This window comes from Haliaeetus albicilla, chromosome Z, assembly GCF_947461875.1.
Source record: "Haliaeetus albicilla chromosome Z, bHalAlb1.1, whole genome shotgun sequence".
NCBI lineage: Eukaryota > Metazoa > Chordata > Aves > Accipitriformes > Accipitridae > Haliaeetus > Haliaeetus albicilla.
Window position 1 is genome coordinate 45880217 of NC_091516.1, and position 22071 is coordinate 45902287.

General features: G+C 37.2%; 1 protein-coding gene across 2 annotated transcripts in view; it reads left to right on the forward strand.

Moving 5' to 3' along the window:
• The window catches only part of FAM174A (family with sequence similarity 174 member A), a 52400-nt gene that overhangs the window by 9962 nt on the left and 20367 nt on the right, over nucleotides 1-22071 (forward strand). Inside the window, exon 3 of one of the 2 annotated variants that reach the window (XM_069777585.1) lies at nucleotides 5062-5526. The exons of the other annotated variant lie outside the window; for it this stretch is intronic. Coding sequence (XP_069633686.1) covers nucleotides 5062-5083 — 22 coding nt within the window. The 3' untranslated portion in view covers nucleotides 5084-5526. Of the gene's footprint in view, nucleotides 1-5061; nucleotides 5527-22071 lie in introns of those variants that run through there. 2 annotated transcript variants of the gene reach the window in all.

Consider the following 22071-nt stretch of genomic DNA (forward strand, 5'->3'; position numbering starts at 1 on the left):
CTGTTTATTCTGTCCTATGAGTTTGTCTTCTAGCAGCTTCATTCTGCTTTCTCATTGCTAAAGTAGTCAGCAGTTAGTTGATGATGATCCTGCACCAAGTTTTAGATTTGGTACTGCTGCATAGAAAGGTTCATATTCTTAAGTCACTCTCTGAAACTATATATAGATACAGGAAAATTTTCTTGTATTTCGTTATTGTCCTTACACTTAAACATTATGATCAATTTAAACTTATGCAATTCAAACTTAAAAAAAAAGTCTTCTTACTGAGTAATGCCATCACACTACACATGCAAAGACATAGTAAAAAATTTGATAGAATTGTCATAGTGAGGACTGCTGTCAAGTATCAGAAAAGATAAAATGATGAATTCTGCCAGTCACAGCTAGTAATTGATTCAACACTGTTTAATGTGAAACTGAATTAAGTCTCAAGCAAAACAATTCAACAGATGCAATACATGATGTCTCAAAAACATGATGAATTAAAGTATTGGAGTAGTAAGTCAGATGTTCTGGTGTTTATCAGGAAACAACTTTGGATGCAGTTCTGGAACTTGAAGTGAAATATTCAGTCTTTTTTAACTTTGTGTCCTTAGGGGGAATCTTTCAGATTAAATGTTTTTCATAAGTCAAAGTCACTCTTTCCTTTTTTTCTCCCCCATACATTAGAAGAAACTGGTTGGAATATCTCCACTTACCGCTCCCCTGTATTAGAGAGTCATGTGGCCCTTACAGTTACCCCATGTTACTAGTCTTGTTCCAGTATAAATTATGCCTATTATGTAATAGGTAATTGTCACATTATATCCTGGAATTCCTTGTTGTGTTTCTTTGATCTTTTAACTTGTAACTCAGCATACTTATTAGACTGAGGTATTTGATAACCAGTTAACATGATACTCCTCATAAATGTTTGTTTACAGGAGTATCAAGTAACCTTTTTACTAGGAGTGAACATGATAATATGGCTAGTCATCATTAACAAACAGTAGTATACTATCAACAATAATGTTGTATTCAAGTGATAGAGGTTACTTCATACTTTTGTATGCTTATTTGGAGATTAAGCATGGTTGTATTTGTTGTTAAATTTCAAGGAGTTAATTATGTCTCAGAAGCCATATTTTATCTGAAGGGACTATATTCTTATGTTAAATAGGTATATGCACTGTGTCTTCTAGCACAGAGGAGGCTGTGTTAATAAGTGGTATTTAAATATGTGTCTTACGCATGTAGATAGGTGTTTTGATTTTTTCAACTGCTTATAATAACTTCCAATGTACGTATTTTGGAAATTTTGGGGAGATTAGATTAAGCTTTCCAGACACTGAAATGGCAGCATGCATTTTTTTAACCCTACTTTTTTACCTTAGTAGGTTGCTGTCTGAATTTAATTCATTCTGGAGATAAATCTAAAATTTGTAGCTTGAAGCTTACTGTATATTAAGATAAACAACATTGTGTTTTTGAAGTCTGAAGCTACAAAACAGCCCCAAAGCGTCAAAGTAATTGTGTCTGTGTCTTTAACCTTCTTTGTGTTCCTTAAATAGAAGCAATGAAAACCCTAGAGGGAAAGTTGAGTAAAATGATATTAGAGGTTTTCAGAGGGCACATTTCTGATTTATTTTTTTTCCCCCTGTACATTTCTAAACACTTCAGTTTGAGGGAGAAAAAGGTTTCATTCAAGTATTTTACGGTAGAAGTAGCTAATATGCACAGTATTTTTAAATGGTTACAAATCCATTTTGCAATCATAGTCTTGCAGTGGCTTATGGAGTAACGAAAGTATGTAAAGCAGGTAGATACTGTTCTTACAAGGTTTACATACTTCATTTACTTCATTCTTGGGTATTTCATTCTTGTCCCTGACAGGATGTATAAGGGCAAAAGAAAAGTGAAAACAGTAAGAAAAGGAAGTATGGTTTAGACTGAGGTCCTTATTTTTATTTTACTTTCCCCTTTTTGCCACACAAATATTCTTGGGTGATGCTGGGGTGTATATATGCTTGTTGACTGCCTATCAATCTAAGAGACAAAGCTGAGAACTTGTAAAATCTAAATAGGACTGTACCAAGGATCGTATATATTTCTATCATGGTTATTCAATCAGGTAGAGCATACTCTATTCATTCCCCTTCACAATTTATCTCAAACTCATACTCAATGAAGTGGTTGCCTTACAGATTGCCCTACCTCTGGTCCCAGTATGGATTTTGTCAAATTATGTCCTAAATTAATGTTTTTTCCACTACACTTTTATGGTTCTGTGGTTGAAATTAATTAGGTTTATGATGAAGATATTAACTTGCATTAAAGCAAACTCTTTATAACTATAGCTAGCAGCCTTTGAACCGCACTTGCCCTTAACTGTGATAACTACAAAAGAATTCACATTATTAGTGTTGTAGTTGCAAACAAAAACAAAACACACACCAAAAAAAACCCTGTCCTAATTTCCAAATACTTAGCGCCTCTTTAAGTTGAAGTACTGCAGCAAATCATCATTTAGTTTAGCTATACCAGGCAATTTGGAAGTATTTGAAAGTAAATTACTGATCCAGACCATTTTAAAAATAGTCCTTTGGGTGACGTGATACAAACAGTTTGAATACAGTAGTAGTGTTTCATGTAGCTGATGGCTTAGCTATTTTAAGATAAATCAAGTATTTATTTTAATAGATACAGTTCCTCACACAGTGTGGTATCTTGTTGATGAAAGAACTTCTGCTAGATAAGTCGTATTTGATTTTAAAAGCAGCAGCTACAGCTGGAAAAGTAATACCTGATGTTTTGATCTAGAGTCCAAAGAGCCCAGAAAAAGTGGAGGGAAGTGGCATGTAATGTTTGAACACATCATAGTCTGGAGTAAATAGCTTGATGTAACTTGTGGTGTAGGCATACCTTTACTTCTGCGCTATGGGGCTGCAAAATGACCTAAAATTTGACGTTTGCTCACAGAAGAGATGATAATGTCAACCTTTTGGTCAAATTGCAAGAAAAGTAATTGTATTGGAACAATTGAGTGACCCAACCAAACTTAATTTCAACACACTTCTGTTAACTTGCTGAGGAAAACTGACAAAACAAATGAGAAGTAGTAACTTCAGAAGAGAATAACTATACATAATAAAGGAAGGATATGTTACTTTCTGAGCTATCTTGAAACAGCAGTAAGTGCTTAAATTAACAAAGTCATTATCTTGATATTGGGAGCTTGTGAAAACAAGGACTTCAGTTATGTTTAGTCAGTAATGCGAACATACCCTGTTTATGTATGTTGAGAGCTTGCTGTGTTCTGCTTTATGGGGAGAAGCTCTCAAAATTTTAAAAGTTACTGTCTGTCTTAACAGTGTTTGTATGTAGGAGGAAAACAGTGCTGAACAACGTGAATGCACTCCGCAGATCTCTTTAGAACAGCTTGATAAAATACTGTCCAAACTTTGCAAAGCAATGGAATTGCTGGGAGAGAAGTTTGAAAACTAGTGTAGAGTAATTTAAAAAAAAAAAAAAATCCTTAATTGGGAATGTACTTTTTTCATGTAATTTCTTTCCCTGTGTTTCAACTAAGTCTTTTGCATCTGCTTTGAAGCTTATTAATCAGTCTTCATGTCACTGCTTAACAGAGAATGACCAAAGGGAGTAAAAAATGCATAAGTAATCAGACTCGCTGAGGACAACTTGATGATAGTGGTACCCAGATATTCTCAGGAGATGTCATTACACTTTGTGCTGACATTTGCAGAATTCAGAGGTATGCTTGGTTGGGTTTTTTAAGGTGGTATAAATAGCAGTCAGGCTTGGAGCAACTAATTAGGAAACAAGGAAGAGGGACCTTTAATGATTTTGGGGTTTAGTCCTTTGTTAAGTAAATCACAGTTGCAGTTTTGCTTAACTACAGTCAACAGTGAGCTTATTCAGTTCATCAGTTTCTTACGCTCATAACTTAAAATGGAAGGCACTAAAAAACTAAATGCAGTTACAGGAAATTCTAATCTATGTGTTCTGGTGGGTTCATATACATTTGTTATGGACAATAAATTATATAAGTATTGTTTTATCTAGCAAATAGTTGTCTTTTTTTCTTCTTTCTTTGTGATCTGTTAATAGGCTGAAGTAGTATCCACTCTTCTTTCATTTTTTTTGACTAAAACAGTTGAGCTCTTTTTTTTTTAAGGTGATACTCTACAGCACAGTATGCATGTGTTAGAAATCCTTATAGGCTTGTTTGGGGTTAGCTGGTAAGTCTATTTGACTCTTTCTAAGGCTAGGCAGAGAAACTGTCTTTTTTCCTAAAACCACCATGGCAGTGTTAGTATACTGGTGTCCTGAAATGGTTATTACTTCCAAGAGTTACTGTTTTCTTTCAGAGCTATATCAAAAGAAGTCCACAGTGCCTTCTGTAACATAGATACAATTTAAGTGTACTCCCACTGTCGTCATCACCCATGTCACTAATCTCTGTGCCTCTTCAGTTTTGGGCAGCTTACCTGAATGGGATGTTTTAGCCATTTTGTTCAATATCATACTATTAAATGTCAAAATTTGAAATTCTAACCTTTAGTTTCTCACTATGCAACTTTACCTACATGTCAACTGAAGTATAGTATCCTAATATCATGTCCTTGTTTTTCAAAGGTATATCACACTAATAGTTTACAATCCTCATTAAATGACTTTACACACAAACTACTTGCTGTACTGCAAGGCACAAGGAAAAGCACTTTGTTTTTGATAGCATTCCAGTTACAGAATGCTACCAAGAGTTACCAAAGTTTGAATAGGAACTCAGGAGCCTTGGAAGTTCGAAAATATATCCAACATGGTAAAAACCCAGGGTTTTTTGTAAGTCTCTCTATTTGGGAGGTTTACATGGATGGAGTTTTATGGCACTTTACTTCACAGTAATATGGTAACTACAAGTTTTTACAGGCAAATTTAATAATAAAATGTTACATCTCTATGGGTTTTTTAGTAATGTTTGATCTTCAAAAAATGTAGGCTAAAGTTCCCCTTGAAACAGGGTATTTCGGATTAATGCATCTGTTTCTTCTGTTGTAGAGAAGTACGTGCCTTTCAGTGAAAGAACTTAATCTTAGAACCAGAGAAGGAGGCTGCTTCATGGGAGGAATAAGAAGCAAGAGGTTATGCAAGTTGGGGGGACTAATTTAATTTGTGTATATTATGGCATCCTTAATTTGTTGCAATGAATACTGTACCATTTTGTTGTACCTTTTTGTATATAGAGGATTCTAAATGTAAAGTCTACAGAAAGAGAGTACATTAAAATGAAAACCTGTTTGAAAGGGAGATTACTTTTGTAACAAGCAAAAAATACCCTGTTTTAAATCTTATATGCCATAAGTGTGGTATACAGTTTTTCTACAGTGATGTGGAATGTTAACAAATTTTTTTGCTGATATTAAATTGTAAGTAAGCATATGCTCTGTGGACTCCTCAGAATTGTTAGAACGTGATTTTAGTTGAGGAGATGCTTTATTCCTTACAAATAAAAAGCCAAACTACTGCCTTTTGTGTTGAGACTTTTTTTAAACTGAATTTAAAAGTTTTGTATAAACTTCAGTGAACAAATAAAAACTGTTTACAGTGTTCCTAGCATTTAGTGTCATACTTCAACACTAGATTTTAAGGATGTTAATATAATCTTGTAAAACACAGTACTGCAACATCTTTTTGCTGTTAAGACTACTGATTACAACTGAGTCAATTTTTTTGTGAGGTCCATTTCAACTTGTGTGAACAGTTGTTGCTTACTGACTTCAGGGTGCTGCTGGTGTAGTCCATGTGGTGTCGATGTTCAGACCTGTGGTAAAGTAGAGATAAGCCTTTGGGTAGCCTTGTTTAATTTTGTGCTCTTTAAACAATCTAGGTCAACTACTAAATTTGCTGTAACTTTAAAATGAGAAAGTAACATCAGAAGTAGCTGTTACTGTGAAATGTGCAGTAATATTCACATGAATGTAGTTGGCTTCCAGCAATTACATTTATTTTTTAGTTAGTGCCATAAAAATGAAAAGAACAAGATTTAAGACCTAGAAGACCTAATTTTTTTTAAAAAGTGTTGAAGTTTCCACAGGAATCTTGGCAATGCAGACAAAATGTTCAAATTCCAGTTCATTAAAATTACTGTGTAAATGTATTGCTAATTCTGTGTGTATCTAGGCATAAACTTGCTATAGCAGTATTGGTGGGGCTGGCTATGTTTCCTGAAAGTTCCTGTCTTACGGGCTATGGGGAAAGAGGGATTATTTTTACTGATCCTTCAGTCCCCTCTCGCTGTTTGAACAAAACTGGAATGCTTATTTGTCTTTGAGGTTATTTCTACAGTGATGGGGTGTGGAGGGTGTCTGTGGTAGACTTTTTTAACTCTGTACCAACCAGTTTGCTATATTAAAACCTACTTACTTGCCCTAGTAACAACTCAGATGAGGTCTGAAGTAATGGATGCCAACTCAGCCTCCCAAGGTCATTTTCATCTACAGTTGCCCATGTGCCACACACAGCCAGGAAATATATTGTATTTACAATAGATGCAAGTCTTTATTTTGCTTCCTCTCCTCTTGTACCCAACTTTTTCTGCCCATACTTAAAGATAAAATTGAAATGAAAACACAGCACTGATTTTTCGGAGGGGCTTAGTTGGGGAATTTAGAGACATAGTGAAGAATAGCAAAAGGCAAAAGCATGTAGCTCCCATATATAAAGGGGACCATCAGTGTTAAAACTAAATGTAATTGCAGTCTTTCTTTAGACTTTAATTTTTCAAGTGGTGTCACATGTTAGCTGTAGAAGTAGAGACTGTTTTCCTGACATCCTAGAACTAGTTGTTTTAATTCTGTAGAATCTTTGTAGGCTTTGAGCTGAATACATCCTGAGCAGCTGTTACGCTTGCTAAGCATAGATACTTGAACTGTTTAAGTACGGTAGAAGCACTGGAAATGCAAACACTCAGTTTGTAAGTTCTTGCATCTCTTGCAAGTAAATCTTCAGATTTTCCTGAAGGAAAAACAAAATAGAACAGGTTATTTACATTTCTAAGCAAATTTTCGGGGGGGGGAGGGGGACACCAACAAATTTTCCAAACAATTATGTGGGCTTCTTGGATTCATGCCTCAAAAATTATGTGGATATATTTTGTAAGATAAAGATCTGTAAGGCAGTCATACAACTAATTATAAGTTGTGACAGGTTTGTTTTCTGGTATGCCAGATACTACGTAGCCCATGGTGTAAACTTCTTCAGCCTCGTTCAGACCATATCTAATTTCAATAGCTGAATTGGCTCTCATTGCTTTTGCAGACACAAAATTAGTCAAAAATAACCAGTGTTATATGTGTCTTAGTGTTAACAGTTGGAAATCTGCTCTGAATTATGTGCAGCCCCTGTTGATATGTGCAACACCATCAGTAGTATTTCCAGCTGTGGCTGATAAGCTGTTCTTATGGTAGCCTAACATTTTTTCAAAAATTCTGGGAAGAGTATGCCACCCCAGAGGCCAGTAACTGACCTGTGTGTAAATGGGACTAAAGTTTATATCAAGTGTACTTACCACTTTACAATTTGATGTAAAACACAAGGTTAAAAAGATGGAGACAATTAATTATGAAATGTATAACTGAGTAGCCATGCATGGAAAGTTTTATTCCCGTTTGAGTCAAGATGTTAATAGGTGAGTAAAGAATGGGAGCTGATGTGTTGAAATAAAGCTCCTTAGGGATATGAGATAGCCCAAGTTTAATGGGAAATAAGCTGGGGGAGAGGCTAGATTTCTTCAATAACTTGAATTTCTGGAGATAGAAATGGAATGTGGAGAAAAAGCTTGGAATATTCAAAGAAAAAAGGTAGTTAAAAGGTACCTTTACAAATTTACAGTATTAAAGCTGTCATGGTATATCTATTATTGTTTGTTAGGGCTTTGTGACTTTTTTCTTCATTAGTGCAATTCAAGACATAGCATGTACAAGAATGTGTAGTTCCTGATCAAGTCTGAAGGTATTAGTTCAGTGCCTTGACAGGATAATGGAGTATACACCCTCAGATACTATGAATGGGTATAGGAATGAGAAATTCATGAGTCAGAAGAGGCAGAAAGCATTTTTATTTTTGTTGTTGACCAGGAAGAGCCAGGAAAGGACTCCAATATATCAGCCAACTGAAAGACCCAGGTCTCTAAAGAACCAGCGTGAGTGGATTGCTTCATAGTTTTAGAATAGACTGCTGTTTGCTACAAACTTTTTGTGTCATGATACTACTGATGATGATGTTCCAAGTTGTTAACTGCTAAACCCCTGCAGAATTGACCCAGATCTCTCCGGAGTGCTGTCCTCTGAGATTTTTGTGTGATTTTTATGTGTCCGCAGCTGCTCATCTATTCCAAGTGGCTTGCACTGTTTAGCTTACATCTTGAAGCATTCATATTTTGAGACACAGTAAAATGAGAAGATTTCTTGAAGATACCAGGATGGATGGAGAAGTTCAAATGAGGTTCTTGAATCATGAAATCTTCTGCATGTGATTTCCTGCTTTCTTCCATCAGAAGAGTATAAGCCAAAAGGCTTATGCTTTTGGCACAAACCTTTTGGATGCTTATGACAGTATGCTTTGTACAATATGCAATATATGTAACGTTTTTATAAATTATCTGGATGCAGGAATTGAATGTACATTAAATAGGTTTGCCAATGACACTAAACGAGGAAGAGCTGTGCGCTCCCTCAATGGTAGAGAGGCCTTACAGAGAACTCTGGATAGACTGCAGAGCTGAGCAATCACCAGCCTTATGGAATTTAACAAAAGGAAGTGCCAGACTCTCCACCTGAAATGGGGTAATCCTGACTATATGTACAAATTGGGGGAGGGGAGGCTGGAGAGCAGCCCTGCAGAAAGAGATCTGGGAATTTGGGTTGATAGCAAGTTGAATGTGAGTCAACAGTGTGCCCTGGCAGCCAAAAGGGCCAACTGTGTCCCAGGGTGCATCAAGCACAGCATAACTAGCTAGTTGAGGGAAGTGATTGTCCTACTCTACCCTGCCTTGGTGTGGCCCCACCTGGAGTAAGTACCATGTGCGATTTTAGGCACCTCAGTATAAGAATGACATCAAACTATTAAAGTATGCCCAGAGGAGAGCAACCAAGATGGTGAAAGATCTTGAGGGCAAGACTTAGGAGGAGCAGCTGAGGTCATTTGGCTTGTTCAGCTTGGAGAAGAGAAGGCTGACCTCCTTGCAGTCTACAACTTCCTCAAGGGGGGGCAGCAGTGGGGGAGGTGCTGATCTCCTCTCTCTGGTGACCAGCAGTAGGACACAAGGAGCTGGAATGAAGCTGTGTCAGGGGAAGTTCAGATTGGTCATTAGGAGAAGGTTCTTCACCGAGAGAGTGGTCAGTCGCTGGAACAGGCTCCCCAGGGAAGTGGTCACGGCACCAAGCCTGTCGGAGTTCAAGGAGAGCCTGGACAATGCTCTTAGCCTTATGGTTTAGTTTTAGGTAGTCCTGTGAGGAGCAGGGAGTTGGACTTGATCCTTATGGGTCCCTTCCAACTCGAGATATTCTATGATTCTGTATATGGCAAGGACATGGTCTGAGTTCAAAAAACTTATGCCAGAGATCTTTTTGAACTGTTATTCCAAAAGGGCACTTTGTTTATTGATCTTCTTCCCTAAGCCTCATTCTGTTTAATAGAAGCAAAGATTCATGCAATGTAGCTTCAGAAAACCTGATCCATAAAGGTAGAGGATGAAATAGTACACATTCTCACCCAAGCTTTTCGTTGTTCATGTTTTAAGGAAAAGCCAGTGTCAGTTCAACAGCTATCCAACTGGATCGTGCATTGTACAAAGAATTATTAATTTCTAACAACAGACTCTTCATCGCTTCCACAGCGTTTTCTTTAAAAAAAAAAAAAATTCCAGCAAAAAAGCTTATAAGTAAGGTAAATTATATTTATGAGGAATCTTTATGAAATTCCTAGTTTTAGGCACTTTCAAAAACCTGTATGTCACAAATGTTTTGAAACCTGGAGATTCTGCAGGGAAGTGCAATACATTTGCATTGATCTTATTCTTGAACCTGCGTTGGCCACTGACCAAGAAAAGATGCATGGCTAGGTGGATTTCTGTTCAGATCAAATACAGGTGTTCTTATTCTGTACTCTGATAGAGTCCAAAGGCCCCTCGTCTTTCTAAACACAGAAAACACAGTTTTGTGAAGATGTACGTTAAACCTACTGATCAAAGCACGAACAAATATACCAACATTGTTGCAATGTTTCTGAAAGTTAGTCTTGCACTTCCAAGTATGAAGATTGTTTAGGTAAGTTGAGAAATCTAGTTCAAAGCTTACTGTCCTTTCTAGTAAATTGATTTTTAATTTTGTTTTTCTTGATGTGTAGTCTAAATCTTGTTTTTAGTAATTCTAAGCCTATTACACTTAGTGAATGGTACGAGCTTTGTTCTATTGCAGATCTGCCATATATTTCAAGATCATTATATTCCCCCTCAGTCTTGTCTAAATAAAGCACCCTCAAATTATTTTGTAGTACTCTTATAGTGTAGGTATGTAATACATTTCATTCTGGAAACGAACTGGCTTGTTCACAGGCTCCATGAATTGCAGTGTTCAAAAGAGAAGACGGTGCTGTTTATGAGATGGCAGCAATGGAAAGTATGTGTGTGATTATCAGTGTACATAGCCCGCATATCCTTATCCCTGCAAAAGATCACTGCCTTTTTTTATTTATTTATTGACAGGACTAATGGGGAATCAACTGTCTACACACTAATCTCTCTGTGTGGTTGCTAGCACAATGTAAAAGGCTTTCAATCTACCCCAGTAGTGTTGCAGTAAAAGCTTTTGATTAAAGTGTACTTAAGCATGCTAAATGATATATAATCTTAAAACTTCTCTATGCATGTTGTATCTGGGCATATGGCAATGCTGGACCATGCAAAGAAACCAAGCCAGGAATAAGCCAACTTAAATACTGAATGCAGACTATCTGCATCAGCTCAGTACTCTATCTGGCCTATTTAACATGCCTATTTTTATCCAAGACAGCTTATTTGGATGCATAGATATTTGTGAAGTGCTGTTTTACACCATATAGATTTAGTTCTCAGACAGCAGTAGTTAACAACTTGTTTTTCCTGCTGAAGCAATACTTCGCCTTAATCACTTATGCATCTTATGCGTGCAGCATGCATGTTTGAATTTTTCTGCTGCTATTTGCAGCTGTCAAAATAATGGTTGGTGTTCCCCCTTACGCACAGTTTTCCCCCATAGGAGATGGAAGTGGATGGTCTGAAGTCTTAGCTGTTAGCTCAGTGATTGGAGGCTTAAGTGTAACTTCCGTGATTTGCACTCAATCCTTTTTCTGAATTTTACTAACATAAGAAATTAAATCCTTTTTCCTTCCTCCCCTACCCATATAGAAGATAAGATGTTGTCATATTTTCAATTGTGGTGCTCTAAATAACTTTTATTGATTTAGGGCCTTAGATTTTGTAGCAGCATCGGAACTGTTCACTGCTAGAAAGTAAACATGCAGAAAATGGGATTCTAAATTAAATATTAATAACTACACATCTGCTTTACATTTGCAAGCAGGATGGAGGTTCTAGAGCTTTGTTTAGTCCAAGCTAGGACATGACAGCATTCATTTTCCCGGAGGTGCTATGAGAACAGGGCTTGTTTGCCTGAGCAGCTGTGGTGATTCTGGCTGCAATGTTATATGGTCTCTACTAACAATACAGAAATACCTGAGCTTCAGTGTGCAATACTGATGTAACTAAAGTGTTTATAGTTTTCTACATATAGATAGCAGAGAGTGATTATTATTTTAATTGATTACTGTGGCAACTCTAGCTGTCCTTAAGAAAAACCCTTAAATTCACTTGTGTTGATACAAGTTTCAAGAAAAAGAAAACTAAAGTAGGACATATGAAGAACTTGTTAATTATAAAATGTGTTGTTCTTAATTTTGCTATTCGAATATAAACTATGTTGTCCTTGGTACAGATATATCTGTCTTCAGTACCTGTGGAATTGAAATATTTTTCTCAATTTATAACACTGCAGATAATGTTCTCCCATTTGCACGGCTAGATACCGTAACTCACAAAAAAAATTGTTCGTAACATTTCAAATTTTAAAGGAACAAAAAAATTCCCATGTTGGATTCAGCTTTGTCTTCTTTCTAAAATCATAAAAGGGCAAAATTCTGATTAAAATTTGCAAGTCGCAAAGGTTTGGTTTTGAGGTTTTTTTCCCCCTCTGATTCATAATCTAGGACTTTAACCAAACAGTTCTCCCAGAAAAAGGAAATTTTAGGATTGAAGATTCAGGCCATCTAGCTGGGTAATGTTGCAGTTGTCACTGTTCTGTCCCCTCAGCTGTGCTTTTGAGTACAAGGGGTGTTAACGGTCACTAGTAAAGTAACCGTGCCTTATGCCAAAGTGTGAGACTTGCCTTGAATATGAAATTTTAGACCAAAATCCTGTTGAAACATTTAGGGTTGTCATTTTGTTTCTTTTCTCACAGCAAACACAGGTTTAGTGTTCGGTAGCATACATGCCATTCTCCAGTGGGCAAAAGTAAGAGAAGGGTACTGTGAATGTGTTTTATTTAGCAAAGTTAAATCTACAGCTTCTTAAAATCTGTTTCTAGTTAAACGGCAAGGTGATAATAGTTGATATTTTCAGGGTTTGACTTGAATATTTGGTTTGAAGGATATTTTTCATTTAAAGTAACAGACTGACAGTGGACTACATTTTTGTATGTAGAGGAAGCAATATAAACTTTATGCTTCAGAGTGAAGTTGCAACTCTAATAGCGGAAGGAAGAGAGTACATGCTTTGTACAAGCTTAGCCTTTCACCAACAAGACCATTTTGGATTGATAATAGACTATTTTGATCATTATTGCTTGTGCCAATAATGTCCTTTGCACCCTTCAAAATCGTATCTTGTTGACATGTATCCTAGAAATCTGCATGGCAGACTTGTCAGGGACTCTGTGACCATACACTGAAATAATAACATCCCCTTAAAAAAAATCTGCAGCAAAGCCTCTAAGGTATGCATGTCTCTCTTCTCCCTAGCTAGCAATCAGGAATCTAGTACCTAAGGTGTTACTTGATCTCAGTAAGACATCATAGGGATGAAATATGTATGCTATAAGAACTTTATGGACATGGTGAAGTCATATTTTCTAGTTACTTGTACTAGCTTGAAGTTTACAAAATAAACTACTGACTACAGCAAGACTTTCACAAGAGCATTGGTGGTTGCGGCAAGAAGATGGCACTTTCTCATGCGTAATGCAGAAAGTCCTGAAATACAGAAGCAAAGTCAATGTTCAGCCTATATGTTCTTAATGGGAGAAGTGGTATTTTGGTACCAACAATGATGAAAACAGAAGGACTCACAAGCTTTTATCCCAAGGATACTTCTGGATAATGTTACAGATACATCTGGCACAGTTGTGTGGCTGCGGGTATACTATCAACACTGACAGAGCATCCGTCCACTGATGTTACCAGCCAGAGCCAGGTGCCCACCTTGTAGTGAAATGTTCCTTCCAGAATATACTCCCTAGCACTCTACTACTAGCTGCTTGGCTGAGCTGGCTGGTAGCCCAAGGTTTTGGTTTGGTTTTGGTTTTTTTGTTTGGTTGGTTTTTTACCTGTCTGTTGTCAGCCAGCATGGACTTCTCTTCAGCAGCAGCTCTCAAACTGATCTCTAATCAGCCAGGCTTCCTCTTCCTTATCAGCCAAGCATTCAAGAAACATGTTTAGTTTGGGATTCTTTGAGGGTTTTTTTTCCAAGTCATTTGGCCAGTGTAACCCAGAAGTGGACCCCTCCAGTCATGCAGTGAAACTGCTGTGAAGAAAGACTTGGTCTTCACAGTGGGCAAGCTCTGTGAGCTGATCCTAGTAACATAAGAGGGAAGTACCCTTCACTGGATAAACAGCTATCCATGGAACACTGATGCAGTACTGCCAACATATTTCTTCACCCTTTATTGCAAATTTATGTACACTTTGGCACTTGGAAAAGCAACAAAATAGTTGCACATAACAATATATGGGTTTTCTGTCTTGGAAAGACTATAATTTTCTCTCTTTTTTGTGACATCTAAATGCTACCTTTTACGTGACTGGTCCTGCTGTTAGCTTTTCAAGGAAGAGAGGCTGTGTCCAGATCGCTTGGAGGAATATGAAGTGGAATGGAGGGTCCTGCCTTTGGGGAGCCATGAAAGGAAGAGAAAGGTGAACCTCCTTGCATAGGTATCATTCATAGGTGGCATTAGGATGTGCTGGATATGTGAAGCAAGTGATTGCATTTTGCTGGACTATGAACAATTCCATGTCTTGCCTTCCCCCTCCTTCCCTCCCTCCTCCTCTGCCTTCCTCCCTCTTTCCACAAATCCACCCTTTTCTATTGTGTAGTAAGTGCTGGCAAGGAGACATATCCATCCTATGAGATGCCCTCCTGAGGAGGATCACTGTCCAGAAACAATGTATGAACCTGCAAGCCACCAGGTTGGATGGGTTTGCCGTTCCTCATGTGAATTACAAAGTATGCAGCAGATCGTGATAATCCTGCCAGTGCAGAAGGCAAAGCTGGTGTGTATGGAGATGCCTGAAGGCCTAGTTCATGGTCACCTGGCAGAAGTTAAGGACCCACTATTTCCAATAGGTTTGATGATTGTACAGAACAACATTAGGCACCAGAGCAACAGAGTTAAGGCAGTGCTGCTGACAATGTTGTAGTTGTTACCCCATGTTTCGAACAGGTGCTAGCTTATCACAGGAGACAGCTACTGGAGTTCTGATACTGATACACGAGTGTTGTTTACAGCCAGTAGGCTTAATGTAAGTATGCATGAATACTTCTGCTGAGACAATGCTGTCATTTCACTCTGTTCTTTTGATTGTGACAGCAGGCTCCCTGTGTTAGTCACTGGATTTCTTGTCTATGGGCTGGCAGTGTTGGATATGTGTCCTGAATTCTGTGGCCCTTACACTAAATATTTCAGGTGGTGCCACGGACCGTAATTATAATCATGTTAACCATGCAGTATCAAACTGCTGTGCGGCTCATCCCTTGAAGGTTAGTGTTGCCTGCTTCAGGATTGCAACAAAAGCCCAGAAAATGCAGGTTGCTGAATTGAACATAGCACCAGCTCCAACAACTGGCTCAGGAATGTAACCTTCTGCCAAAAATTTATGGGTACAGAAGCTGAGGGGATCAGCCTGTGTACCTGTAATTTTTTTAACAATGGTGAATATAGGCTCAAAAACTGCCAACTCAAAACTACTTGGACAACAACTTACTCTTTCTTTCTGACCAAATTCTTGCAGATTCACTAGCTGTCTCTTGTGCTTTTCTAGATGTCTCTTGAAGTTCTACTTGGTAAAAGCTTTGTCTTCTCTACGCCCACCTTGTAGATCATAGGTTGATGCACCATACTTGCTCAATGAGGTTTGTGTGGACATTGAAGGTAAATGGCAGGCAGAGCTTAAAAACCCTACACGATAGATGAGAAAGGTGCTGATGACTTGGTAGTGAGAAAAGGCCCAGAACAGACTTGCCAAACTTAGAGCAAATCTTGTGAGTTTTGCCTTAGATCCTGCCTTTCTCTGTCTTAAATCTTGATTTAGCAGTCCCTGTGTGTTTTATTAGCGTAGGCATGAGTGGAGATATACTGATATCTTGCCATGTGGGAATGTTATGTGCATATAGGTGAAGCTGTGTAGCCTAAATAAATGCTTGGGAATAATTTGGCCTAGCAGACTGACCTAGATGTAGTCACTCAGGCATGTGCAAACAGGACAGTTTTGTAAGTCATTGTCTCGTATTTGTGACATATTTTTCTAAGGTGAATGCAATCAGGGCAACCAAGCTAGTTTTAGACAGACATAAGCTCAAACAAACAGCAGATAATAACTTTCATTTCAAATCTAGATTTGATGTGAAGGAGTAATCTAGGCATAATGGTTTTATATCTCATTACAATGTATTTAATTCCCTCTTAAGGAGCTCTAACTGAGACAGATTCTTCTACATTTTCAACACAGTGTACTAAGAGGAGAAACAGTTTATTTACAAGCAGTGTACACATTTAACTCCAGAATAACCGCTACTCACAGCTCTGCGTTGCAATATTCTTACTAGGCATTAATATTTATGCTTATTTCAAACAAACAAACTTTTCAGAGCACTTAATCATATGCTAAAGTACCACATAGGTCAACTGGATTTAAACTATGTCTAACAACTCTGCTCATCTAAGCAGATTTTGAAGCACTGTAAATTATAGTAATGGAATTCCAGTTTGTCTGGAAAAATCACGTAACTGTACTAGGCTGCTGGAAAGCCATTCCCTGAGGAAGTATGCAGGCAGAACCAATACCCTGTTCATGTCAATAAATTATGTGCTACTTAGTAGTACTAAGCAAAATTTGACATACTATAGAGTTTTGGCTCATTCTGAAGTAGATGTATTTAAATGACCACTTGCAACATATGAAGAACTTGCAAACCACTTTCACGTGTGTGTTGAACAACAGATATTCAGCAGGTTAGACGCTTTAGTGTACCAAGAAGAGGAGCAGTCATTCAACTTAAAAATGACAATTGCATATTTAATGGCAGGGTACAATACTGAAAATTCAACTGCATGTTTTATTAAACATTATTCTTTGCTTTGTATTAGAGTAAAAATCAGGTTTCACTAGGCAATCAAATTCCTTGATATCTTCAAAAATAAATTCACTTGCTTGAAGGTTCTTGTTTGATATGAGTCTGTGTTTAAGACAGATGTAAATCTTTACATGCATTTGATAACATCTGTTCCAAGTAATATTTAATGTCACTAACCGTAAGGGGGTTTTTTGGCCTTCTTCATGATCAGAAGTTTGGTTTTCCCTTTTATGCTGTTCTGCATTTGCTTAGAGTAACTGGTTAGGGGTCTGGTTTTACACAGCTCTTTTTTTTTTTAATCTTTTAACCTTCAAGTTGATCTCTTAGTTGAGAATTAATTGTCAATATGTATAAAGGCATCATTTCAAATAGAAGTTCTTTGACTCTTGTTAACTTCTCTCACGGCTTGTGCATGTGTGTGTCCACATTGCATGCAAAGAAGTCAAAAATAGTTGAAGTTACAATAAAAGATCAAGTGCCTAAATGTTGGAAAGTATCATACAGGTTTTCTGTGCATCAATAATTTAATTCTCAGGTATAAACATAATGATAATATCATTATTACTGAATATATAACATTTTTTCCACAGGACTTTCCTTGCTTACTGCAGGGTGAAGAAACTCAATTAGTAAATAATTTTTCAGTGTATTGTTTTCCTCACATGTTTGCATGATATAGGCCATATTCCTGAATTCAAATGTTTTTCTACATAAGCAATTACTACTTTCCTCTTAGCTTTCCTCCAAGACACCCATGCCAATAGTGGCTTAGACCTTCAAATTAATAAAATCAAATTGATTTTCACAGAAACACCAAAAGTTCTTATTCCCATTTTACAGATAGGGTACTGAGACTGTGAGAGACTAAAGTGTTACTATTATAGTAAATTTGCTTCAGTTCAAACAGCTAGAAATAATTCTTCAGGGTGTTGAAGTATTTCACGTGCTTTAAGTATGTGTTGTTTTATTCATCATTGTGTTGCGAGAACTTTTGCAGATCAGAGCCAGAATCTTCATTTGATCATTCAGAAAATGAGAAATGCATAGGGAGGGACAAAGTGGACAAATTTTGAGTTAAAAGATTGTTTAGTATCAACTGGAAACTCAGTGGCAGAGCCTGGGGTAGAATCTGTTTCTGTAGAGTGTTGTTCAATTTTGTTTCCCTTTCTTTTTCCTTTTAACCTTGTAAAAAAGCGCATAGATCTTTAATCACCATGTATCCTTAGTTCGTTCCTCGAGTGCACTCCATCTTGTATGCTGAATGAAGCAGGGTCCTTTGGGAAAAATACATTCTGATTATGTAATTAAGGACTGTATTGCAGTGTATATGCACAAGGGGGCAACTTTCTTCTGGTATGATTAAAGAAAAGTTATTTGTCTTTGGAGAACTCGGCTAGTAATCAGGAGAAAAAAAGGAGGATGAACTTGGGAAATGTTAAATTTGTGATTGTTTTGGAAGGGAATATTTTATTGCAGATTCTTCTGAAGGAAGGGGGATTTCTTTGAGGGTAGGGTATATGATATGGTGTGAAGAGAAGAAAGACCAGTCTTTGGAGTATGCTTTCTGCAGGTTTCAGTTTACTTCATTCTCTTAGAGAAACTGAATTGATTTGCTTTCAATAACTTGTTACAAAGCTGGATCTGTGAACTGCATGAATTATCTAGAATTCAATAGTTATTGCTCAGTGATGACTGGGTAGAAATTTAGTGCTTGGCAGGCTGAAAGGTTGAAGGAACCATTTATCTGGCAGGAGTAAATTTTAAATTCTGTCTGAGGATATGCTTTACTCCAGTTTGTAATAGATGCATGTCAGCAGTCTGGCTTGCTGCAGTACAGCTATGTGCTCTGTTTTGTAGACTCCTGGTTTGTTTCATTCCCAACCACTTGTATTTAGTTTTATTCTTTACCTACAAAATGTTTCTAATAAGAAGGATAAAGGTCCCTCAAGTAGAATCAAGGATTTGCTGTGTATGTTTCAACATAAATGGTTCAACATAGATATAATAACAGACCAAGAGCTTGGAAACTAAGCAGGCTAAGCAGACAAGGGATAATAGAAAAGAAGCAGCAGTGTCTTCATTTTACAGCTACAAGATGTACTGTCCACTACCAGCTGCCACAGACTGCATCTGGTAGGGCAAATCATAAACTCTGCTAGTCTAACCACTTCTGAGCTTTCACTGAAGAAAAGTGAGAGCAGAAGCTTTCCTTTTATTTTTCTTATGAAAAGATGTCACATCCCCTTTATTTAGAGATGTGACAACTTTATTTTTAAAAGGATGTAACAACTTTAAGTTGTTAAGTTTTTAAGTAAGGTGTCTTTTCTGAACTAGGGAAAGATACATCCTGTCTTACTGTGTAACACAAATTAGATGGTTGGGCTTGGTCTCCCTGTACTAAAGTAGATTCTATTGGATGGCTAACGAGTGTAGTTCTATGTAAATAAATAATGAAATATGAAAATAAGAAAGAGTCATTTTTATTCTGAATGAGGAATTACCTTACCAGTAATGCCTGAACACCTAAGTAACAGGAACTCTGGGGATGATGAATTCCAGAGGACACTGCAGAGTTTACCTACAATCTGTGCAATCCCTGGGCTGGACTAAAAAATTAGTTAGGGGACCAGCTGCTGGGCAGGGAGTGATTGGTCCAGCATGTCAGTCCTAAACTTAATTACAGATGTTTAGGGCAAAGAGGAGGAGAAATTAACGCACCAGATTCCCATTTGCATGTCCAAGTGTAATACTCGTTGGTCATACTGGGTTGAATGTGGACAGACAGGACACTTTAGGGAGGCTGAGTCAGAGCAGCTGCAAGTGAAAAGGGGTTGCAGCAAACGGACATGTGGCATTTGACTTCCCACAGTCAGAGGTCTTGAAAAGAGTTTGGATCCCTCAACCACACAAGGGACAAACACACTTAATGAATTTCAGTGCTGCTTGGCTCTTCTAGGCCACAGCAGCAGCAGGAAGTAGTGGATAGCAAGGAATTAATGTCACTGGTGACTTAATCTTTCTGAAAGGAAGTTGAATCCCTAAAAATAGATGTGTATACAGAGCTCCACTTTGCAGATCAACCTAAGTATGTGGGAAATTACAATGCATGTTTGCTAATACTTAGTTGGAATTGCTTCAATGTTAAGCAGTTTATGTTTGTTGTTTGGTATCCAAGGTTTCCATGCCTGATTCATTTCCTTCCTTTCCTTTGGTTTCATTCTCTATGGGAATAAACACTTTTCCATTTTTTTTTTCTTTTTTCCTTGTTAAAATACAATCCTTGACTTCTTCATGTGTAATAGCTTAGAAATTCTAGGGATCATCTTTAGTCATTTTCTTGGCCACAGGGTGGCAGCACCAAAGATCAAGCCCGGGGGTCCCTATTTCAAGGGGTTCACCAGGACCTGGAGGGAGGAATAAGGAGCACCAAACCCACCGATGAGCCCCAGCCTTTTACTTTTTGTTTGGAGACTCAATTCTTAAGCAGAGTGCAAATTCTGATTTCAGGTTTGTTAACAGATGATGTCTCTGACAGGTTGCTACAAGACCTCAGTGCCCCAAATCAATGATGATGTTAACTTTTGCTGAAAGTGGTAGGAAATAAGTATTTAAGTGAAAGATAGGACTTTTTTCAAGCTGTCAAGGAGGAAAGCAAATAGGATGCAGCAGCTAATCAACTAGGAGAATGAGTTTTCCAAATTCGCTCCAGAATTTGCTACAGAACAGTGAATAAGTGAATACCAGGAGCAAGTCTTTCAAATATATTTCAGGTATGAAGGATGAGGAGAAAAAAATAATTTTCATTACATTTAGATAAGATGATACGTTTTACTTAAAAAATTATCTTATTGTTCTCAGTTGAGAACAGCTGAAGTTACCCTTCTCTAAGACATAATGCTATTTTTGAGTGATGTATTAGTATTAAAATTATTAGTATTAAAATAATGTATTTTAAGTATAGTGATTTTAGAATTGTGATTAAAAATGTAACAGAACTACTGTATGTCTTATAAAATATACTATAAAATTTCAAATGCACAATATATCTGTATTTTGGAGAACTTTGGCTTACATGAGATGTTATTTAGACCAATGAAGTACAACTTTACTTTTGTTCCTCTGAAGAAATACTTTCGTATTGTAAAGAAAGTATTTATTCTAAAATATGGCCAATATTGTTCCATCAAATGACTCATGTATTATCTATTAAGGGAAAAGATTAAGTGGTTCTTTGTTTCCTCAAACAAGCCAGGGTTCTCTATTTTTTAGGCTTGCCTTTGGACAACTAAAGAATGAAAAACCCCATTTATTGAAAATTTAAATACTGCTGAAAATGTGTTTTGCTTGCATTTATTATGATTCTTCTGTTCTTTTTCCTAGCAAGAATTACATCCTGAGTTTTATTAGTGTCTAATGAGTGGGAATCCTGGTGAGAACAAGTTAAAGATCCCTTTAAATGCCCTACAAATATTCACTTGAATCCTATTTTATGTAGTGTGCCTGCTGGCAGGAGTGATTTGTAACTGATTTATAAGGGAAAAGACTAATGCATTTAAATAGAAGCACCAAAAGCCACAACTCTGCCACAATGTGCAGAACGTGCAGAACCGTATCCTGTATGTTACGTTATCTCAGATACCTTCATTTAAGCAGACTCAGTCAAATTCTCTAAGCTATGAATTATGAAAGACATAATTCTTCAGAAATCAAGCTATTCTCACAGAGTATTGATGGCTTTTCATCATTATGATTGTAAATGGCAGTTTCACAACTTAGAGAGCAACCATGTTTTCGCATAAACTATTTAAACACTATCATCCTGACTTTTACAGCAAAATAAGCTGCATTGCTACTCATGTTCTCCTGAACTCATAATCTCCTGAACATAGAAGAGGCAGTTTTATCCTTTGTCCATCTATGAATGTAATCTTTTTAGTTTGACACATGAACTGCATGTCTGTGTTAACATTATTTCTTTAAAGCAAGCACCCTACTCCACCCTAAGTGTTACACCAAGAAAAAATAGTTGAGCATACTGTGGGAGAAAGTACAGTATGCAAAGGTGTCTCCCTCAAAACACTAAGGAATATCTCTAATCACACTAATAAATTGTCCACTGAAGAAAACAGATAAAGACAATGGAAAGGAAGTGTGTGAACTCCACTTGGACAGGTACAACAGACTGATGTGTTGTTTGAGATTGGTTCAGGAGACAATTATCTCTGAAGAAACCTAATTTGGCATTTTTTCAGTGGGTGGACAATTTAATACTATTTTTGTGGCATATGAAAAATGCCAATAGGCAATATACCTGCATATCTCTCATGGTGGATTCTGAGATAGAAACTTAG